The following is an 18,605-nucleotide window of genomic DNA, read 5'->3' as shown; positions in this document are numbered from 1 at the left end:
ATCTGTGATTTGTTGTTGTTCCTGCTTAGTGCGGTTGACCGCGAAGTGGGGGTAAACCTTGTCCTGTCGGATGCAATGTAATGTAATGGAATTTTGAGACAGTCTAAACGACGAATAATCATTCAAAGTACAAATAGTGTCCCAGGAATGTGCTGGAGTTATTTTTAACTTTGACTTGCAAATTTACATTATGGGCATGTGAGGTGAAAGTTTCAGTCACGGACAATGTTAAGATTAGTTAGTTTGTTAATGTTGTGCGCGAGCGATAAACTCTGTGTCACGGTTTTGAATTCTTAGAACCATACTGATGCACACCCGTCAGATATGTACTACAGTGTTCGTGTGTTCATCTTCTTAAGCCATTAATCATAGGCTCGATAAATGGTTCGTTTAACTCGACCGAAATCTCTTGTTTTCTCACTGCAGGAAAGCTTTGCTTTGTTTTGACGCCTAAAAGCTCTTTAGACTTTTAGACCGAGCTGCGTTTCCAAACTCTGTGGTCGTTATTATAAGTGGTCCATTTCCTGCCCTCATAGAGATTTTTTAGCTAAATTACAAGTGATTTTGCGTTTTTGCGGTCAGTGCCGAGATAGCAAAGTTTTGCATATAGGATGCACAGCGTTTTTTCCTACGAGCTTTCGTGAGGGTTAAGTTCAGTTGGTCCGCAGGGTGCCTGCATTTTAATGTATTTATCGTTTTACCATTATTTCTTCATTTCAAGAACACTTGTCAAACAGCTTAATGTTATTTGTACCGTTCATCTTTTAATGTGCGGTCTGGCGAGGTTTAGAATGCAATCAGTGTAACTTTACGCTACACGGATTAGGTTTCTTCATTTCGGCGCGCGTCAGATACGCAGTTCTGGAGTTATCGCACCACCCCGAAAAGGAATGCTGATGCTCTGCGAGATAACTTTTAAGTGATGGCTACTGCACCACTGAAAACAATTTCGAGTCTCCTCATTTTGTTAGCATAACAGTTGCTGAGTCAAATATCTTTCAGTCTGTTGGCATTTCTCGGATGGTAGTGTCCGCTCTGCAAATTTTCCGTATTTTCCGTGAACAGCCTGCACTTTCATGTGACCTCTCTAGTGTTGAATCTGAGAGATGTCTAGCAAATGAGAAGCACTTAATTTTCCTGAATTCGTATGGTCCAACTCTTGAACAATGAGATAACCTTGATATTTCCACCATTCGCGTCGTCCTCTCTTATTTACCGGAATATAAGCGAGATCCCAGTGATATTTACTAATATTTGCCAAACAGACCTGCGTTGTTGATTTCGTGCTTGCGTGACATGTTAATTTAAAAAGGCGGCGGGGATATTTGTTTTGTTATCTGCCCTGCACTTTTTCCGGAGCCATTTAGATTCATAAACCAACCTATCAAAATAAATAAAAAAAACACACCGTGATCAATAGGTCAAAAATCTCTCTGGTAGATAGCACTGTTTCAGGCAAAGGGGTTTCTTGTTTTCCCTGTTGTTATTTATCCGCAATCTGCCTCAGTTGGAGAGGATGCCGTCCAAAAAAAGTAAGTTCTAGAATGTCATTTGAGAATCCTGCTGAAACTGTATTAGCCGTTACGCGACAAGGTCACTTTTCCTGCTGTACTCGCGTGCAGGGAACAAAGCCACTCGTACATCTGTTGCTCGTATTCCGCGCAGGATACTCGTGAACGTGCTAAGTCTGTAACAGTTTCATCTTGGCAGGTGCAACAAAATGACGGCTCGTTTTTTCTAAGAGATATATTTTATTATGTGCCACTCAGTTTGCACAGTATCAAGACTTGAATGTTGAAAGCTGCATTCCGAACTGTGCCGACACACCAATTTGTAAAATATCGAATGTGACATTTTCAAAAACTCTAAGTTAAGCTTCGGGTCTCTAGGCCCTGTTTGTAATCTTCCATACTGGGGCAATCTTAGCAAGGCTGCTGAAATTTGTGGGCGTTTTTGATCGTCCATTAGTGAAATATTCTTAGAACTAGACAATAGACCTATGCACTTCTAGTGGCAATCAATGTGTTCCTAATAGGAGAAGCCTCATCTGCTCCAAAGTATTGGACAAATAAGTTTTTCTGGGACCTGTGCGATGATTCTTCCTTCTGGAAATATTATTCATCTATCCAGTTCGTTTAGATTCGCTCTTCCGCACCGTTTGGAAGAGTTATCAGTTATTATTTTCTGCTCGTCGTAAAATACAAATATTCTTCCCTGTTTTAAGTGTAACCAGAAAAATCTTCAAATCGTGTCCATTGCTGATGTTGTTGACGTACTTTGTGTTCCTTATTTCAAAACCATAGTTCGTGATTTTCATACTGAGCACAGAATCTCAAACCTCTTCTTTTCTTGTCCAATTTGCACCCAAAGACTTCATATAGAAAACAGGCTTCTTAAAACACCAGGAATTATGTTGGCTGGAGACTCGTTTTTGTAACTCGAACTTACATTCTGTCGTAATAGACCTAATCCTTTCAAGGTGCATCGTAACAGTTCTGTGTGTCAGTAGCGGGTTTTCGGCAAGAAACAAGGCCAGGTCGGTACAAAATCGTTGTCTAACAAACCCCTCGTTATGTCTTTGTTATACCAGGTTAGTAATTTGTCAACCTCTGACATTTTCGTTGTCAAATTGTTGCGTTTGTGGAACATCAAATTGGCTTATTTTCATTTGTCAAATAAAAACGTTTTTTTTCTTCGAATTCTTGTCGTGTCATACGATAATGTGAAATATTTCACTTGGTTGACCTCGGAAAGTTTCTCTCATCTCTAGAGCTGGCGAGTCGCAATGTTAATGAGTTTGTTCTCTAAATACAGGCATTGTCTGTAATCGACTTTGGTGGGACAATTATAGACGATTGTGCTGGCAATTCATGTAAATAACTGACGAGAGATCGCCATATATAGATGAAATACTTATCAATACATTTTTCAGGGAGATACTCGAGATTATTGTACAGAGATAACTCATCAATCATCGATGTTTTTTCCTATTGATCCACCAGCCACAACCTTGGACAAAATAAATGAAAAATTAAGACCACTCCTCCCCTATTTCAATGATGGAAAAAATGGCGCGTTTTGGTTGTGGCGCGAATTCATCGTTGATTCGGGGGAAGGGGTGGTTTTCAGTATTTCTCATTTTTTTCTGTCCAAGATTGCAGCCCTTTTTAAAAAAAATTGACATGCAATTAGTGGCCTTCTCCGGGAAACAAGTTTTACATTTAGACTGAGAGAAAGGAAGAGTCTAGTCACGTAGAAGTGGTGTGTTAAACTGTATTGAGTTTATTTGTCGCTTTAAGTACATATTACACGCTTTGGAGGATTAGAGAGTTTCAATTAATTAAATTTGATTTATGTTAAAGCGGCAGAAATCTGTTTGCAAACGATTTCTTTGTCTTCGTGATGAAACACCGTGTCTTGTTTTTGATATCGTAGATCAAGAAACTCGGAATTCTTCTTAACATAGCAATATCAGAATATGGGCCACAAAATAGGCTTCATAATGCATCGTCGATTAGTACTTTTGTGATAAAATGCAACGCAGAACGTGCAGTAAACGAAAAAGTACATATATTTGTCAGATCTAAATCTAGTGAGCGAGATTTTTACAGTGCGTTTATTTTCAGAGCCGGGGAAGGGGTGGGAAAGCGTCACCGTCAGAATTTTAAAGGTGTTCAGTCATGGCATTTTGTTTTGTTTTGGCCACTTTTAAAATTACCTTTAAATTGTGGGAAACCTGAAAATAGTAGTTTACTAAAATAGAAAAACAGCAAAGAGATAATAAAAAAGAGGTAATAATAGTTGTAAAATTAAACGGTACAGATTGAAAACAAAAATTTTAAAAAATTGGAAAAAAATAAACCAGAAAGGAAAAAACATGTTTAAGGATGGAGAAGATTAACACGGATTACAAACGACGAACTTGAAAAATTTCGAGTAAACTAAACTAAAAGATGCGCAAACCTTAGCAGCGTCTGACACGTTCTCTTGCCTTCATCTAGCTCCAGCGAAAATCGAAAAAGCGCCGAAGTCCCAGACTGTCCGCGTTGGGGATGTGGTGTCGTTCAAATGTGAAATATCTGGAAATCCCATCCCATCCGGGACCTGGTACCATGGTAAAACGCAACTAAAGGACGAAGGACGAGTGCTCATTGAAACTGCTGAAGACTTTTGCGAACTCGAGATTGAAAATGTCGAAAAGTCCGACGAAGGGGAGTACTCTTGTGTGGTGAAAAACGACTTTGGGGAGGATAAGTGTGCAGTGACTCTCACTGTTGAAGGTAATGATGGTGCTTGTGTCAAAATACAAATTCTCCCTACTGACTTCTGTCTATTGTCTATTGATGTCTGTAGGAGAATTTGTGTTAAGATCATGAAAAAGACGGAAAGGTTACAACATACTTTTCGTAACGAGTAAAAAGCTCGTTAAACGCAAAGCCAAAGAAAACAGACAATTTAAGCTGCGTTGGAGCATCAATCTGATTATGACTGTTTTGCTTTCAGGCGGAGGAGCCGCAAATGAAAACAGTAACGATAAAGCGGGGGATGAAGGCGTGGCTAAAGGTGATTAGTAAAGCTAGTGAAATAACAGATAAGAGGCTGCATCTAGGACTGCTCAAGTTAAGGGTAAAAGAAAGTAATGGGAGTATTACCCAGTGACGTTTGTTTGATAGGTCACACACCAGTGTTTCATCCGTAGATTTAAAAGTGAAAGAGCGCTATAACTACATCATAGTAAACAGTACCACATGAAAGTACTGCTCAATACCTTTCATTTGAATGGTCACACACTAGGGTTTCATCCGCAGACTTAAAAGTTAGAACCACCTTGTACAGCATAATAAACAGTACCACGTGAAAGTACTGCTCAATAGCTTTCATTTGAATGGCCACACACTAGGGTTTTATTCACAAGGGCACCTGTTGCAGCTTATATCCCCTCGGCAGTTAGTAACACTCTTTTGTTGTTCTCTTTCCTCGCACAACTAAGATGATGGAGATGGCGACAGTGACATAGAGAGCAAAGATCTTGACCTCCCTTTACGAGATCCGGTGCACCTGCGCACGGACAAGAAATTCGATGACGCGTACATCTCCCAGAAGGAGCTTGGAAAGTATGTTTCGCTTTTCTTTTCTGGGTTATTATTTATTTTTTCACACATGAGTGAAATTTCAGTTAGAATAAGAAAAAGGTTTTTTGGTCTAAAAAAAATATAAATACCGGATGTCAAAATACCAGATTGTGTGATATCAATGAATCTTCTGCTCCCGTGAAAAACACCCAAGTCGAAAATTTCCGGAAGATACAGCTTCATATCATTAGCGCTGTGTTCAAACCAATTCCTTTCTTCTTTCGGTCCATTGCGCACACTACTACTTCCTACGGATACAATGCAATACCCCACGGGTAAATAAGTTTTTAATCGTCCCCTAGGGGTAAATAACTATTTTATCATACCAAATGCAATTTGCGTTTTATCATCCCCCAGAGGTAAACCGGTACATAACCTTTGTTTTTCTTCCCAGGGGTAAATTCGGCGTTGTGAAGAAAGTTAAAGAGAAAAGCACGGGAACGGAATACGCCGCCAAGTTCCTGAAGATAACCAAGGAGTCCAGAGAGGAAGTGCTGGCGGAAATGCACATCATGAACAAATTGCACAGCAAACGGCTTATCTACCTCCATGACGCGTACGAGAGACCAAAAGAGATGATTATCGTTCTAGAGTTGTAAGTAAAATATGTTTTGAAATTATTCTTGGCTCTGTAGAGAAAAAAGAAACATTGCTTGGTAAAAACCGCCTTTAAATGTTTAAATGAATGTATAAATTTGTCTTCTGATAGAAGGTAATCGAAGATTGTATGGCTGTACGTTTTATGTTGCGGTCTTGGTGGTTTTTTCAAAGCAGTCTTGATGCTTTGTTACTGGAATCTTCAAGCACTTAAAATTCTGTTTCTGCCTGGAGAATTCATGGTTATTTCTGGCATCAGATCTGATTGTTAATACACATTTCCTTTCTTCATTATGCCATACAGATTTAATTAGTAAGCTCGTCTCGGTGTAGCTCAAAACGTGCTTTCTATTTATAACAATACTGCAGTAGAGGTTTTGTAATTCCTCTTCGAAAGTCGTAGCTTGCTTCGTCGATTCTTTTTCGCTCTCGCTCCAATTTGCGGGCGGCAAGAATGCGGAAAAAGTTCAAGGCACGCGCGGGAATGCTTGCTATGCAAGCTACGATAATCGTATCATTTGCATTCGTGCTATCTCGTAACTTAATATCCTTGTAGGTCTTTGCGGACTAAATGCAATGAGATCAATCTGTAAGATTTCTGTTCACACCAACAGAAGATAAGAGAAACTGAACTTTTTTTTAATCCATTTTCCCTCACACTTTTTTACAATTTACAAATACGGTCACTTACGCCACTTACAATACAATACAGCTACTTACACTACTTACAGTACAGTGCAGATACTTCCACTGCTTACAGTACAATGCAGCTACTAACACTACTTGCAATTTACAATGCAGCTAAATACACTACTTACAATACCAGTACAATTAAGGCACTTACAATACAATACAGATACTTACACCAGTTATCATACTAAAACAGTTACCTGCGCTACGTACAGTATACAATACCGCTACTTACAATACTGATACAGTTACTTCCAGTATTTCTAATACAATACGAAACACTAGTTAAACTACTGGGAACGCTGAACTTTGCTCATCACTGATTTTGGCGGTTTTTTTTCTTTTTTTTTTTTTTGTAGAATTTCTGGAGGTGAGTTGTTCGAAAAGGTTTGTAATGATGACAACCTGACAGAGAAGGAAGTGGTGCGGTACATGAAGCAGATACTGCAGGGCGTGGAACACATGCACAAGAAACATATTGTCCATTTGGATCTTAAGGTTAGAACTTAAAACGGTTGAAATCATCTTCAATCTCGTGATAATCAGTACCACGTGAAAGTACTGCTTAATAGCTTTCATTTGAATGGTCACACACTAGAGTTTCATCCACAGACTTAAAAGTTAGGACCACCTTGTACAGCATAATAAACAGTACCACGTGAAAGTACTGCTCAATAGCTTTCATTTGAATGGTCCCACAATAAGGTTTCATCCACAGACTCAAAAGTTAGAACCACCTTGTTCAGCAAAATAAACTGTACCACATGAAAGTACTCCTCGATAGCTTTCATTTGAATGGTTACACACGAGGGTTTGATCCACAGACTTAAAAGTTAGAACCACCTTGTACAGCATAATAAACAGTACCACTCGATAGCATTTATTGGTTTGGTTATTCTAACACGCTGTCTTACGTGAATAGAAGTTAACGTCGCAAACACGTTCCATAACTTTTGAGTTTCTGAAAACAGATGTAACTTATTTCTTGTTGTGCTTAGCCCGAGAATGTGCTTTGTGTGATCCGTCCTGACGGTAAAGAAGACCTCAAGTTGATTGACTTTGGAATGGCGCGTGTGCTTGAGCCGGGCAAGACCGTCAAGGTAGCGTGTGGCACGCCCGAGTTTGTAGGTGAGTCAGCGTCTTGTACGATAAAGGACCCGTCCACGCCATGCCGGAGAAATTGAAAACACAGCTTTATTTCTACGGTTAGGCCTACCGTTCACACTAGTCCATCACGAAAACGGAACTTTTCGAAAACGCTGTTCAAACCTGAGGAAAATGAAAACACCGGTTTGGCGTTTTAGTGTGAACGGAAAACATTTTGAAAGCGGAGCTTTTCGAAAACGATGACGTCACGATAATCATGTGATTTCTCCGTCCCAGTTTTCCTCGAGGTCAAATCCGAAATGAACGGTGATTGTTGTGTTTTTAAGTTCCTCCGGTGTAGTGTGGACGGAAAACATTTGATGCGTTTTGGGACTGAAAACACCGTTTTAAGTTTGAACGGTAACATCTATAACCTAGAGGTTAGTTAAACCATCATGTTACCAATTAGAAACAGTTCCTGGACAGATTCTTACCAACTTTATTGTTTCATCTTTTAGCACCTGAAGTCATCAGCTACGAGGCCATCAGTTTGTCCAGTGACATGTGGTAAGTCGTTCAGTTTATCTGAGGCTCCATAGACTTCTGTTGCCTTTCGCGCAAAGGTCTCACGCCGCTATTAGAGTCTGTCTCTTGTTCATTTGCAGCCACTCTTTGCTTCTTCTTGCAGCGGTAGTGTAACAGCTCTCGTAAGCTTGTAATTCTATTTGTCGTCATTGCAGCAGCTGTTATTGTTTTGGGACTAAGGGGGCATTGTTGTTTGTTCTATTGCCCTCTCTTCGGTTTCAATTCATTCATGTGAGACCTTACGAGAGCTGCAACATGATCCTCGTGCAATGGTCCGTCCAAGTAATGAAAGTGTCACGTGCCAACCCAACATAAGAGTTGCAAAGAAGCCATCTTGAAATGGCATCGATACTTTTGTTGTTGAAAAGAAGGCTGTTAATAGTTTCTTAGTTAGTATAGAGCCGGCTGATGTACGTCGACTTAATTTCCTCTCCCCCTGGACGTGACAACCAAGCGTGATAGCTGCAAAGAAGCCACCCTGAAATGACATATATAGCTTTGTTGTGGAAAAGAACGCTACTGATAGGTTGTTAGTTAGGGTAGAACCCGACGTACGCGGACTAAATTTCTTCTCCCCACCGGGGAGGGTATATAGCAATGTAAGCGAAATTTGTAACCGAAATCTGTTTTTATTTTCACAGGAGTGTTGGTGTCATAGCCTATGTGCTGTAAGTATGACTTCTTTCCATCATACTCCGGTTCAGTCCTGTTTTTATTTTCTTTCAGTTGAAGCGGGCATGAATTAACACTTGAAATGTTTGGTACATTCTTTTAGTAACCATGGAATCAGGTTCTTCATATTAACAGAAGTATTTATCGTTTTTACACCATACTAATGCTATAGTCAGCGAAAAAGAAATGTAAAGGAAAGTGTGAAGTGTTCATGACTGGAGTGTCCTTACTGTAATTGATCAGACATAAACTTGCTGATAGTTTAATAGTTTTTTTCTTGTTGCTTTGTTTTGTAGACTCAGTGGTTTATCGCCCTTCATGGGAGATGATGACAACGAGACAATTCAGAACGTGTCCAGCGCCGAGTGGGATTTTGACGACGAGGCGTTTGACGTCGTCTCAGACATGTCCAAGACATTTATCGAGGAACTGCTCATAAGGGGTCCCGAGTAAGAAATACTGAAATGCTTCCTAAACGTTAGATCGAACATCGCATACTAAACAAGTTCAAGTGACTATACTGCGCAGTAGTTTTCGAACAGCTCACCTCCAGAAATTCGAAATTTGAATGGTCACAAACTAGGGTTTCATACACAGACTTAAACGTAAAAACCATCTTGTACAGCATAATAAACAGTATCACATGAAAGTGCTACTCCTCAGTAGCTTTCATTTGAATGGTCTCACACACTAGGGTTTCTACGAAAAACTTAGAAGTTAGAACCTCCTCATAACAGCATAATAAACAGCATCAGCTCTTTAGTTTTAATTGCGTTGCACTTTCCCCGCATGCTCAAAGGTTGTGCTTTCTGTTCCCTCAGTGAATATCGAGGTGTGAGTGATATTTACAAGTGATGCTGTTTTTTGTTTTTAATAGAAAACGAAATGACGTCTACAAATGTATGAACCATGACTGGTTGAAGGTAAGAGATCATGAAAATATTCATGAAGGCATATCTGTATTTGGAATAATCCCCCCTAGTTTCTGCTGAAAATTGCAGTGCCGTGAATAAGGACTTGTTCATTTAAGAGAAGACGACAAACACGAATACCCGAAGACGTGTGTACATGAAGACTGTACCATGGCTTAAAAGAGAGTCGGAAACTAATGAAATATTGCAGTTACGTTAGGGCATGTTCTTATGTTGTTTAGACTAGAGTGATATTTTCTACAGTCGATACGTATTTTCTCAACAACTGCTTCATCTGACGACTTCCAAGGTTTCAACAGACCTTCATGAGTTGAAAATTTTAATTTTTAAGACAGGTTGAAGGGTTTTCATTAACTTTTTCAGCAGTAGGGCAACTGATTTTCAGAGGCGGGCAAAACATTTTGAACTGAACTTCTTCGCAAAAAAAACTGTCCTGTGGATGTTCAAACCAGGCAGGCAAAATCATCCTCGCAGCCAGTCAAATTGCCTGGTGCCCTTGCTGAAACCCCTGAAGTTGTACGACGTAGTTACTTGTGTAGTTACATCAATACTTACCTTGTTTTGGTTGCAACAACAGAAAATCAAGACCATCAAAGCACAGAAGCTCAGCACGGAGAACTTGAAGAAATTCATTGCGCGTCGTCGTTGGGCGGTGAGTCGTCATACATTGCTGCATTTCAATATATAAACTCTCCTAACCAAGTTCTGTAAGTTGTTTGTAGCATTAGTTGGGAGAATCTGACGTTATGTCAAACATGTTTTCCTCAGCTATCGTTTACAACGTACGTAAAATTATGTTGTGGCTCCGAATGCAGTACAAGCGATATTTGAGTCTGAAACTGCATGGGTTGTTATCAACAAATAATATTTGACTTGGCTCTCAGACTTTAGAAGTTTGTCTTTACGTTTGTTGCCGATGCTTATCAAAACTTAAGCTTAGATTAGGTTAACTTCACTTCTTGCCGGTTTACTCGTGTGAGGTACAGTGACAGAAGTGTCTCTCAAAATACGATGGCAAAACAAGAACGTGAAATGACGAAATTCGCAATTGTTTAGATCTGGTCACCACACCAATGGCTCCAAAAACGTGCTCAGGCTAAATATGCTGTGACAACGTTCAGTTCCAAATGGAAATACCAAAAATTAGCCATTGTCGTTCGCGTTCCTCAGACTACGCAGAACTTGGTCGGTAAAATATAAATTCATTTTTGACTGGGCGTCGTCCTCGGCGTCGCCGTCGTCATTGCTTGAGCTCCCTATTGACTAAGTGGAAATAGAGTTGAGTAAATATGTTTTATTTCTTCCTTTCAGAGAACGGCGAATGCTTTGCGTGCTCTGAGCCGAATGGGATCTCTTGGTGGGCTGATGGCTGGGGGAGGCAAGGGTGGTGGAGCTGCAGGTGCTGCTGCTCCCAAACCCGGCGGCTTCCTCCAGAAGGTGAAGGAGGAGAAAGCCAAGGAGGAATCTCAGGAGAAATCACCCAAACCTGAGCCGAAGAAGAAGGAAGCTCCCAAGGAAGAACCCAAGAAAACACCAGGTGATAACCTCGTGCCAGAAAGACGAGGCGCGAATCTGTCGGGCCGCAGAAGTCCCGCCCTGAGTGGCAGGAGAAGCCCGATGTCTCGGGCAGAAATCCGTAAGTATAGCACTCCTGATCCACGCGTTTAACACGTGCAACCATATGTTTGATCACGTGCATCGTCTTGCTTGTGTTGGTATGGAACGACTAACAGAGTAAGAGTGGCAACCAGAAATGTAACGCGTCTGTGTTATCCTATCGGGAGTTCCACGGTGTCTGTTGCCTTTCTTACGATTTCCGAAGGCCAATGTTCTAAACAAAAGCTTCTGTGCTGACAACAGCACATCTCTGTTTATCGTCCAAACCTATTGTCACTTAATATCTAACGAGCATCTTCACAGGCTCTGTTTCCACGGGGCCGGGGTCTTTCTCACGGCCCTTTCTCGCGATTTCCGAGGGCTAACGTTCGAAACGACAGCTTCTGTGCTGGACAGCAGCAGATCTCTGTCTTTTGTCTACGTCTATTGGAAATTAACATCCAACGAGTCCCTGGACAGGCTCTGAACGGCTATTTGGATTTGCGGATCAAATCCAAGTCCTTCCAGGATTTTTTTTTTTTTTTTTTCAGTTTGTCCTTCAGGATTACTATCTCCCTTTTCTCGGAAGTTCTGCTTCGAGAAAACAATTCTTTAGTACGTGATCTATACCAGTTTCATTGTCATTCTTGTCTAGCGTTACTGGCGTTTTTCTTGTATCTACTATATTACATCTCTATTGCTGCTAAGATTAGCTTTTTTTCCCCGTCTTTTGTTTGCGTTCATTGGTGCGTAATGTGAGAAAAAATTTTTTTTCACCTTGAGCTTCTTTGTTACACGCTCAAATTTTCAAAAAAAAAGTCTTTACAGCTTTGGTGTTCTCCTCAAGGTGATGAAATTCTTGATTCTCATATCCAGTCCACTTCAATTTGTTATAAAAAGGTGAAGAGAATTTACTAATGAGTTACTACTGCAGCTAATGCCTTTTTTTGTGCGCCTTTCTCACTGTTAAAGACCTTGTTGTAGTTAGCCCTTCAATCTTCCAAAGACTCAAAACCATGATTCCTTTAAATTAATCACTATTACTAATTTTCTCTTCTAAAAGAATTTTTTGCTTAATTTTCTATTCCCTTATTGATGATTTTCTCTTGTTACTAAAACAAAGTTTTTCCTTTCTGTTTTTTTTTTTCTGTTTTGCTTTATTTTTGTTTTCTTTCTTGCTCCTGTGCAGGTGTTACAAGCTCTTATAAGTCACTTAAAAGTATCACTTACTTAAAGGTAGTTTAACTTTGAATTGAGCTTTGTTGTACAATTTGGTTCTTAAGAACTGACACTGCTAAAGTGATTCTTGAAGAACTAATTTCTTTTCTCCGTTCGATTGCTTTAATAATTTAAGCGCCTTGTAGTAATCGATCTTAATAAAATTCGTTTTCGGATCATCGGCACACAAGCCAGTTAATGATTATACCCAGTAATCGGTATGAACTTTATAGTCTTTTATTATTTGTTTTGGCTCCAAACTTCAGGTGGCAGGTTATAGCCATTTGCAACATGCCATGGCGATTAACTATATTTAAACATGAAACGTCTCACCGCGTACCCGCAGCTAATTGTCCTGGCTAAATCACAGTTGATTTAATTTAAAAATTCCTCGAGCACAGTCTGTTCAAGAGATTGCCAGAAGCTACACTTAAGATGGCGTGACGGATTTTCAACTGCTTATGACTCATTTAAGATATTTTAAATTCATTGCGTCTCTTTCGTGGTAGAAATGTTAACAGGAAATTTATGAAACTGTGTCGCGATTCTACAAAGTGCCAAAGGCATTTTTTAGAACTAATTTGACGCATCAAAAACATTCCTTTGCTATGCCCAAGGTCGCATACGCTATCGCTGTACGGCATTGTTAGCAGATCTAGCAGGAATCGACACTTCGGATAATTTTACCCCCTAATCCATATTTGGCTTTCTGAAGTTATTTTTGTGTATCCTAATCTTAGCACAACCGCTTTGTACTTTTGCGGTGTTGTTTTGGTTTTCTTTCCTAATCTCAAATCAGAACTTATCTGAAGTTTTTTTTGCATCACTGCCTTTCCTTCCTGAATTTTTCAAATCCTTTGGCTTTCTGGGGAAATGTTAAGCGTTTTAGAAGTCGTTAAGCCCCCAACCCGTTATATTTTTTTACCACGTTCGTCTGAAAACTTTCCGCATTTTAAGCCTACAGATTAGAGCCGTATTAAAAACAGTTTTTCTTTCTCCTTGTTTCTTCGTTTTTGGCATTTTTTGAATTGCACCTTAATGCCAACATGTTTTCTTTGAATCCAGTTTTTGACTGACTTCTAATAAAAAGAAACAATTATAATGGTCTTATTGTTGTTACACTTTGACATTGAAGACGGTATCAAATGGCACTTGTTAATTGAAAGGCGGGCAAATTTTTGTCGAAGTTTCGCGAACATAATCCCCGTATATTACGTCTGTTTCTGGTTAAAATTCTCAGTTGAAGTTTGCTCGCTCGAATCTCATTCGCAAAATCTTGCCGACTTCACCAAGAGAACACTGCAGCTTTTTTCTTCATTTAAGCCATCATAACGTCTCCCATACTGATACATTTTAGCCACTCGTGGAGACTAGAGCAGAAGACTGTAGGCGGTGTTTTTGCAGTCTAATTGCGGATCTTTCGCCGCTCCGACTGCTAAATTGTTCAACTTGCTCTAGCAATGAACTATCAGCGGCTGTTGACGAGAAGGCTTTCTTCCACTCGCAGAGACATCAAAAGCAAAATCACAGGTTTGTGTGTATTGTATAAAAACAGTATTTAGCATCCAAAATTCGTTCTGCCCGGCAGGCATGTGTGACCATTTTGTTCTCACGTTCATTGAAGCCAGATTTTATTGAAATCTGCTGTGTACCTGTCGAGAATGATGCTACGCTGGCCTGCATATCATCGTTCCGCAATACTCTACCCAGAAAACGTTTCATATGCAATCGTATTTTTTCCTTTTCATTGGAAATTTCTGTGTTGCTTAATTTCTATTCCCTCGTCCGCCTTTGTTCACATTTATCACAGCATCTTCTTAATAACTTTAATAGTTGACCTTGTAAGTAATCTAGAACTACGATTTGTAACCCTAGGCAGAAAGTATGCGCTACCTTTTGGAAGAAAAAAAAAACGTGTAGTTAAGTATAACTAGGCAATCTTCTGAATTTTGCGTCGACACGTTGTGCAAAGCTGTTTTTCTTCGCTTTTCCGTAATCTCACTCTGTCAGAATAATTAAAATGCTTTTCAAAATGTCAGAAATGCTCGTCAGAGAATGAGCCATCTTCTAGATCGCTGGGTCAAGTTACATGTTAACTGTTTAGCATTCCTCCGGTCGCGCAACTCGACACAAGTTCGTTTCCGAGTGGAGAAGACAGTGAAAGCGATTTGTTATCTTGTCTTTTTGATTCGTGTTTCGCACAGCCCTTTCGTCTGAGAATTGCAGTTCTGTTCCGTGTTCTTGTGAAAGAATTAATCTTTTCCGGTATCCTTGTCAATTTGACATCTTCGTGAGAGGAATTATCCAAATCCCAGAGTGGCTTTTTCGGGAAACTTCTCGTTGAATCTCAAACTGTCTCGGTAATTGTCTTAATCTATAGCTTCCGACCTCTTTGCAATCTTGAATTTGCTAAGCAAGTGAATAATCGGTGACATTAATCTGCTTACAAGTTGCTTTGTGTTATCGTGTTACAGAATACAACTTGTTACGTGAAATGTTGATCAAACCAAGGTCTCAGCTGTCACGCTTTAGAATACAAGCTTACTCATAATATTTACTTAGTTCATTCCATCGTGTTTTGGTTTGTTTATTTCTTCTTTTATCAGTGTATCTACACGAGCTCTCTGTGCCTTTTGTTCGTGCTAAATGCGATAGTGTACCTGGGGGATTTAATGTTAAGTGTTTCGTTGCTCCAAGTTTATTTGAAATCTGCTCAACTGTCTGTATTAAGTGCCCACATCTGTCTGTCGCTATTGTTCTCTGTCTCATCAGTGCTCACCACCATGTGTTCATCTTTGACTGGAAAGGAGAGTTTCTCTTTCCTTTAAACTATAAAGCCGCTGGGATAAGTTTTGAATTCTGTCTTGTGCGCTGATATAATTATTCCAAGGTGATCGGCTTAATTTGGCATCATGTCGCGTTGTTTTATAAACGATTGTCATTTTATGTGTAACTTCCGACCACTTTTAATTATCATTCCTGAATCGTCAACCTTCTTCTCAATACTTCAGTTATCTTTGTTGCTTTTAATCCTATCCCTGTCTGCTCGAAATATTATCTATATTCACCTTACTGTTACCACACTTTTCTTGTAATTTTTGTGGTTTTATGATGCCGGTCTCTTCCTATTTCAGATTAAAATTTTATTTTTTCTCCCAATCTCACTGCTTGGCCGTGGAAGTATGGTTTTAGCAAAGAGAAACTTTGTTGAGGACTGTTAATGTGTCGCAACCAATGAGCGTACGAAGTGCCAGAAATTCTACCTACATTTTCCTTCTGTTATTTTTTTTCTTGATATTTCTTCCTAACTCCTACTTTCCGTTGTGTTTCCTTCACTCCCACGGAAACACTAGTATTTTCCAACCTCTTTCAGGTTTCGTAGAATTGAGCCATTTCTTTCCCTTTTTACAATTAACTGGTGTAATTGATGTTTATTTCGTTCGTTGCTTTCTTTATTTCTTTACCAGAAGTTCGCGGGGTTCAAATAGACCTGTAGTTTCTTTTCTGTACGATCATTAGATGGCCTTAGATTGTTTCTTGTTTTAGGTCGTTTTTCCAGGCCTCCTTCGACGCTTCCCTGGCCCTGTAAAGCCTATTTCTTTTGGGCTATCATTCTCTTAATTCCTATACCATACTAATCTCCCATGCGGTTTCAAAGCAATGTGGCGGATATTTCCTTTTGTATCTCTGCTGTGTGGGTTTTGATTCCCGAAACACCCACCCATTACAGTACTTCCTTATTACTTCCCACTTTAAGGCACGTATTTCTGACCGACTGTTCTTTGCTCTTGAGTTTCTTGGCCACCTGCAAATCACGTGTTCTTCGTCACGTATTTATCACGTGTTTCTCCTCAACCCATGTGGAACTGCCCGTCATCCGTACGCTTGTGTGTTCTATTGTTAATCAGTGATCTTGTTTCCTATATAGATGGTATGCCACTAGGCCCCCCCGTCTTCATTCAACACCTGACGAATTGCGAGATCATAGAAAACAGCGCCGCCAGATTCGAGTGCAAGGTCAGCGGTAACCCGGAACCGGAAGTAGAATGGTACAAAGATGGCCGCCTACTCAAAGAAAGTAAACAACTCACATTCCTCTACGATGACAACGACAACTGCAAACTTATCATCACCAAGGGAACCGCAGCCGACGCTGGCGAATACACTGTGGTGGCCGAGAATCCGCACGGCAAAGTATCGAGCAGCGCACGACTGGTTATCGACACGGGCTCAACAGACGACGAAACCGCGAGCGAGTCCGAACTCTCTGAGCTTTCTGGTTCGGAAACGGAAGAAACGAAGATGACCGCGAAGGAAGAAAAGATCACGAAGTATTACACAGTTCAGGACGAGGTCGGCAAAGGACGGTTCGGTGTTGTCTGCAAGTGTATTGATAATAAGACCGGGCGAGCCTACGCGGCTAAGTTCATCAAGTGCACCACGCCCAAGGACCGTCAAGATGTGGTACACGAAGCGGAGATCATGAATACTGTTCGGCATAAGCGGCTTCTTAGACTTCAAGACTTCTTTCAGACGCCCACTGAGATGATCCTGGTTATGGAACTGGTGACTGGAGGAGAGCTGTTCGAGAAGGTTGTGGAGGACGAATTCATTTCGGAGATAGAAGTGTCGTATTACATGAAGCAGATCTTAGAAGGACTTCAGCACATGCACCAACGCGATGTGCTTCATCTTGATCTCAAACCCGAGAATATCATGCTTATTCGACCTGACAGCAAACAAATCAAGCTTATCGACTTCGGCCTGGCGAGAAAATACAACCCGAGGGAAAACCTCAAGGTCATGTTCGGAACACCGGAATTTGTCGCCCCGGAGGTCATTACATACGAACGTATCACACCTGCCACGGACTTGTGGTCTATCGGTGTCATAGCGTATATTTTGATGAGTGGTTTGTCGCCATTTATGGGGGACACTGACGCAGAGACACTGACGAATGTTCAGCTGGCAGAATGGGACTTCGACGATCCTGTCTTCGATGATGTCTCCGAGGAAGCTAAGGACTTCATCAGTAACCTTCTTGTACTCAGAGCAAACAAGAGAGGCACGGTTGATCAGCTTTTGAAACATCATTGGTTCACAGTTAAGAAGGACAAGGGAAAGAAACTGAAGACCGATCGCTTGAAGGCGTTCACAGCCAGAAGAAAATGGAAGCGAGCGATCACCGCCATTCGAAGCACGAACTTTCTTAGCCGGATTCTCGGAAGCCGGGGGTCCGATGATAAGAAGGGTAGTGGCGGCGCAGGTGGTGGACTCTTAGCCCGAGTCAAAGCAATGCATGCGGCTGGTATGCAAGGCTCGGAGGGTGGTGTCCCCCCGGCATCGTCGCCTTTCCTCTCGCCCGCTTCGGCTGCGCTCAGCACAAGTAATAGCTTTACTACAATTACAGTGACAGAAAGGATGCAATCACAGGGACAAGAAGGGACCACTGTTACGAAAAAAGAGACTGTGACCGTGACAAAAGACGGCGAAACAACCGTGGAGGAAAGAAAAAGTACAACAACAAGAAACGGCGAGACAACACAGCAACAGAGTACAATAAAAGTCGAAGAAGGCGAAAATGGTTAGCGTGAAATTTTTCGTCAGAAAATCAAAATTTTAACATGAAAATTTATTTGTAATGGAAAGAAGGAAGGAATCCAAGATGAATTCGATTCGGAATTGTGGAAAAATGTTGTACGCAGTGTTCTTACTCTTGTGAGTTTTTTTTGCTAACGCCATTTTGCTTTGTAGGTCACACGTAAGTACCATTCACATCACAGGAGTGCTATACTTTTTTTCCTTTTTTTAAATCTATATTTAACATGGCTAAGCTGTAGTTCTAGTTGTAGATAGTTACATTTCTTTGACTAACTGAAAAGAAGAGGGAACACTGAAGAAAATCAGGCAGATTACCTCGGCAAGGCCGTTCAGTTTTTTGTGTTTTCTAAAAGTTGAGAAACTTACCGAGACCGTAGAAAATCCAAAAATAATGGTTTAATTTTGTAAAACAGAACTGGACAAGAGACTGTAACCATTAGGAAGGGCGGATGACTAACGATCGCGAGGATGGAAGTAGATTGTAAAGCGGACAAAG

At 40.6% G+C, this 18,605-nt stretch overlaps 1 protein-coding gene across 6 annotated transcripts in view; it reads left to right on the top strand.

Annotated features, from left to right (window-relative positions):
- Nucleotides 1-18,605, top strand: part of LOC145470535 (obscurin-like) — a 123,757-nt gene that overhangs the window by 95,998 nt on the left and 9,154 nt on the right. For 5 of the 6 annotated variants that reach the window (XM_081454340.1, XM_081454338.1, XM_081454337.1 and 2 more), the window contains 13 exons: nucleotides 4,002-4,280; nucleotides 4,504-4,563; nucleotides 4,991-5,114; nucleotides 5,527-5,727; nucleotides 6,779-6,917; nucleotides 7,418-7,547; nucleotides 8,024-8,072; nucleotides 8,732-8,758; nucleotides 9,059-9,211; nucleotides 9,640-9,685; nucleotides 10,272-10,346; nucleotides 11,006-11,330; nucleotides 16,437-18,092. In XM_081454340.1, the coding sequence (XP_081310466.1) occupies nucleotides 4,002-4,280; nucleotides 4,504-4,563; nucleotides 4,991-5,114; nucleotides 5,527-5,727; nucleotides 6,779-6,917; nucleotides 7,418-7,547; nucleotides 8,024-8,072; nucleotides 8,732-8,758; nucleotides 9,059-9,211; nucleotides 9,640-9,685; nucleotides 10,272-10,346; nucleotides 11,006-11,330; nucleotides 16,437-18,092 (3,264 nt within the window). The remainder of the gene's footprint in view (nucleotides 1-4,001; nucleotides 4,281-4,503; nucleotides 4,564-4,990; nucleotides 5,115-5,526; nucleotides 5,728-6,778; nucleotides 6,918-7,417; nucleotides 7,548-8,023; nucleotides 8,073-8,731; nucleotides 8,759-9,058; nucleotides 9,212-9,639; nucleotides 9,686-10,271; nucleotides 10,347-11,005; nucleotides 11,331-16,436; nucleotides 18,093-18,605) is intronic. The other variant, XM_081454339.1, reaches the window with a different exon arrangement.

This window comes from Orbicella franksi, chromosome 15, assembly GCF_964199315.1.
Source record: "Orbicella franksi chromosome 15, jaOrbFran1.1, whole genome shotgun sequence".
In the NCBI taxonomy this organism is placed as follows: domain Eukaryota; kingdom Metazoa; phylum Cnidaria; class Anthozoa; order Scleractinia; family Merulinidae; genus Orbicella; species Orbicella franksi.
Note: the sequence above shows the minus strand (reverse complement) of the source record. Positions and strands in the feature narration are given on the sequence as shown.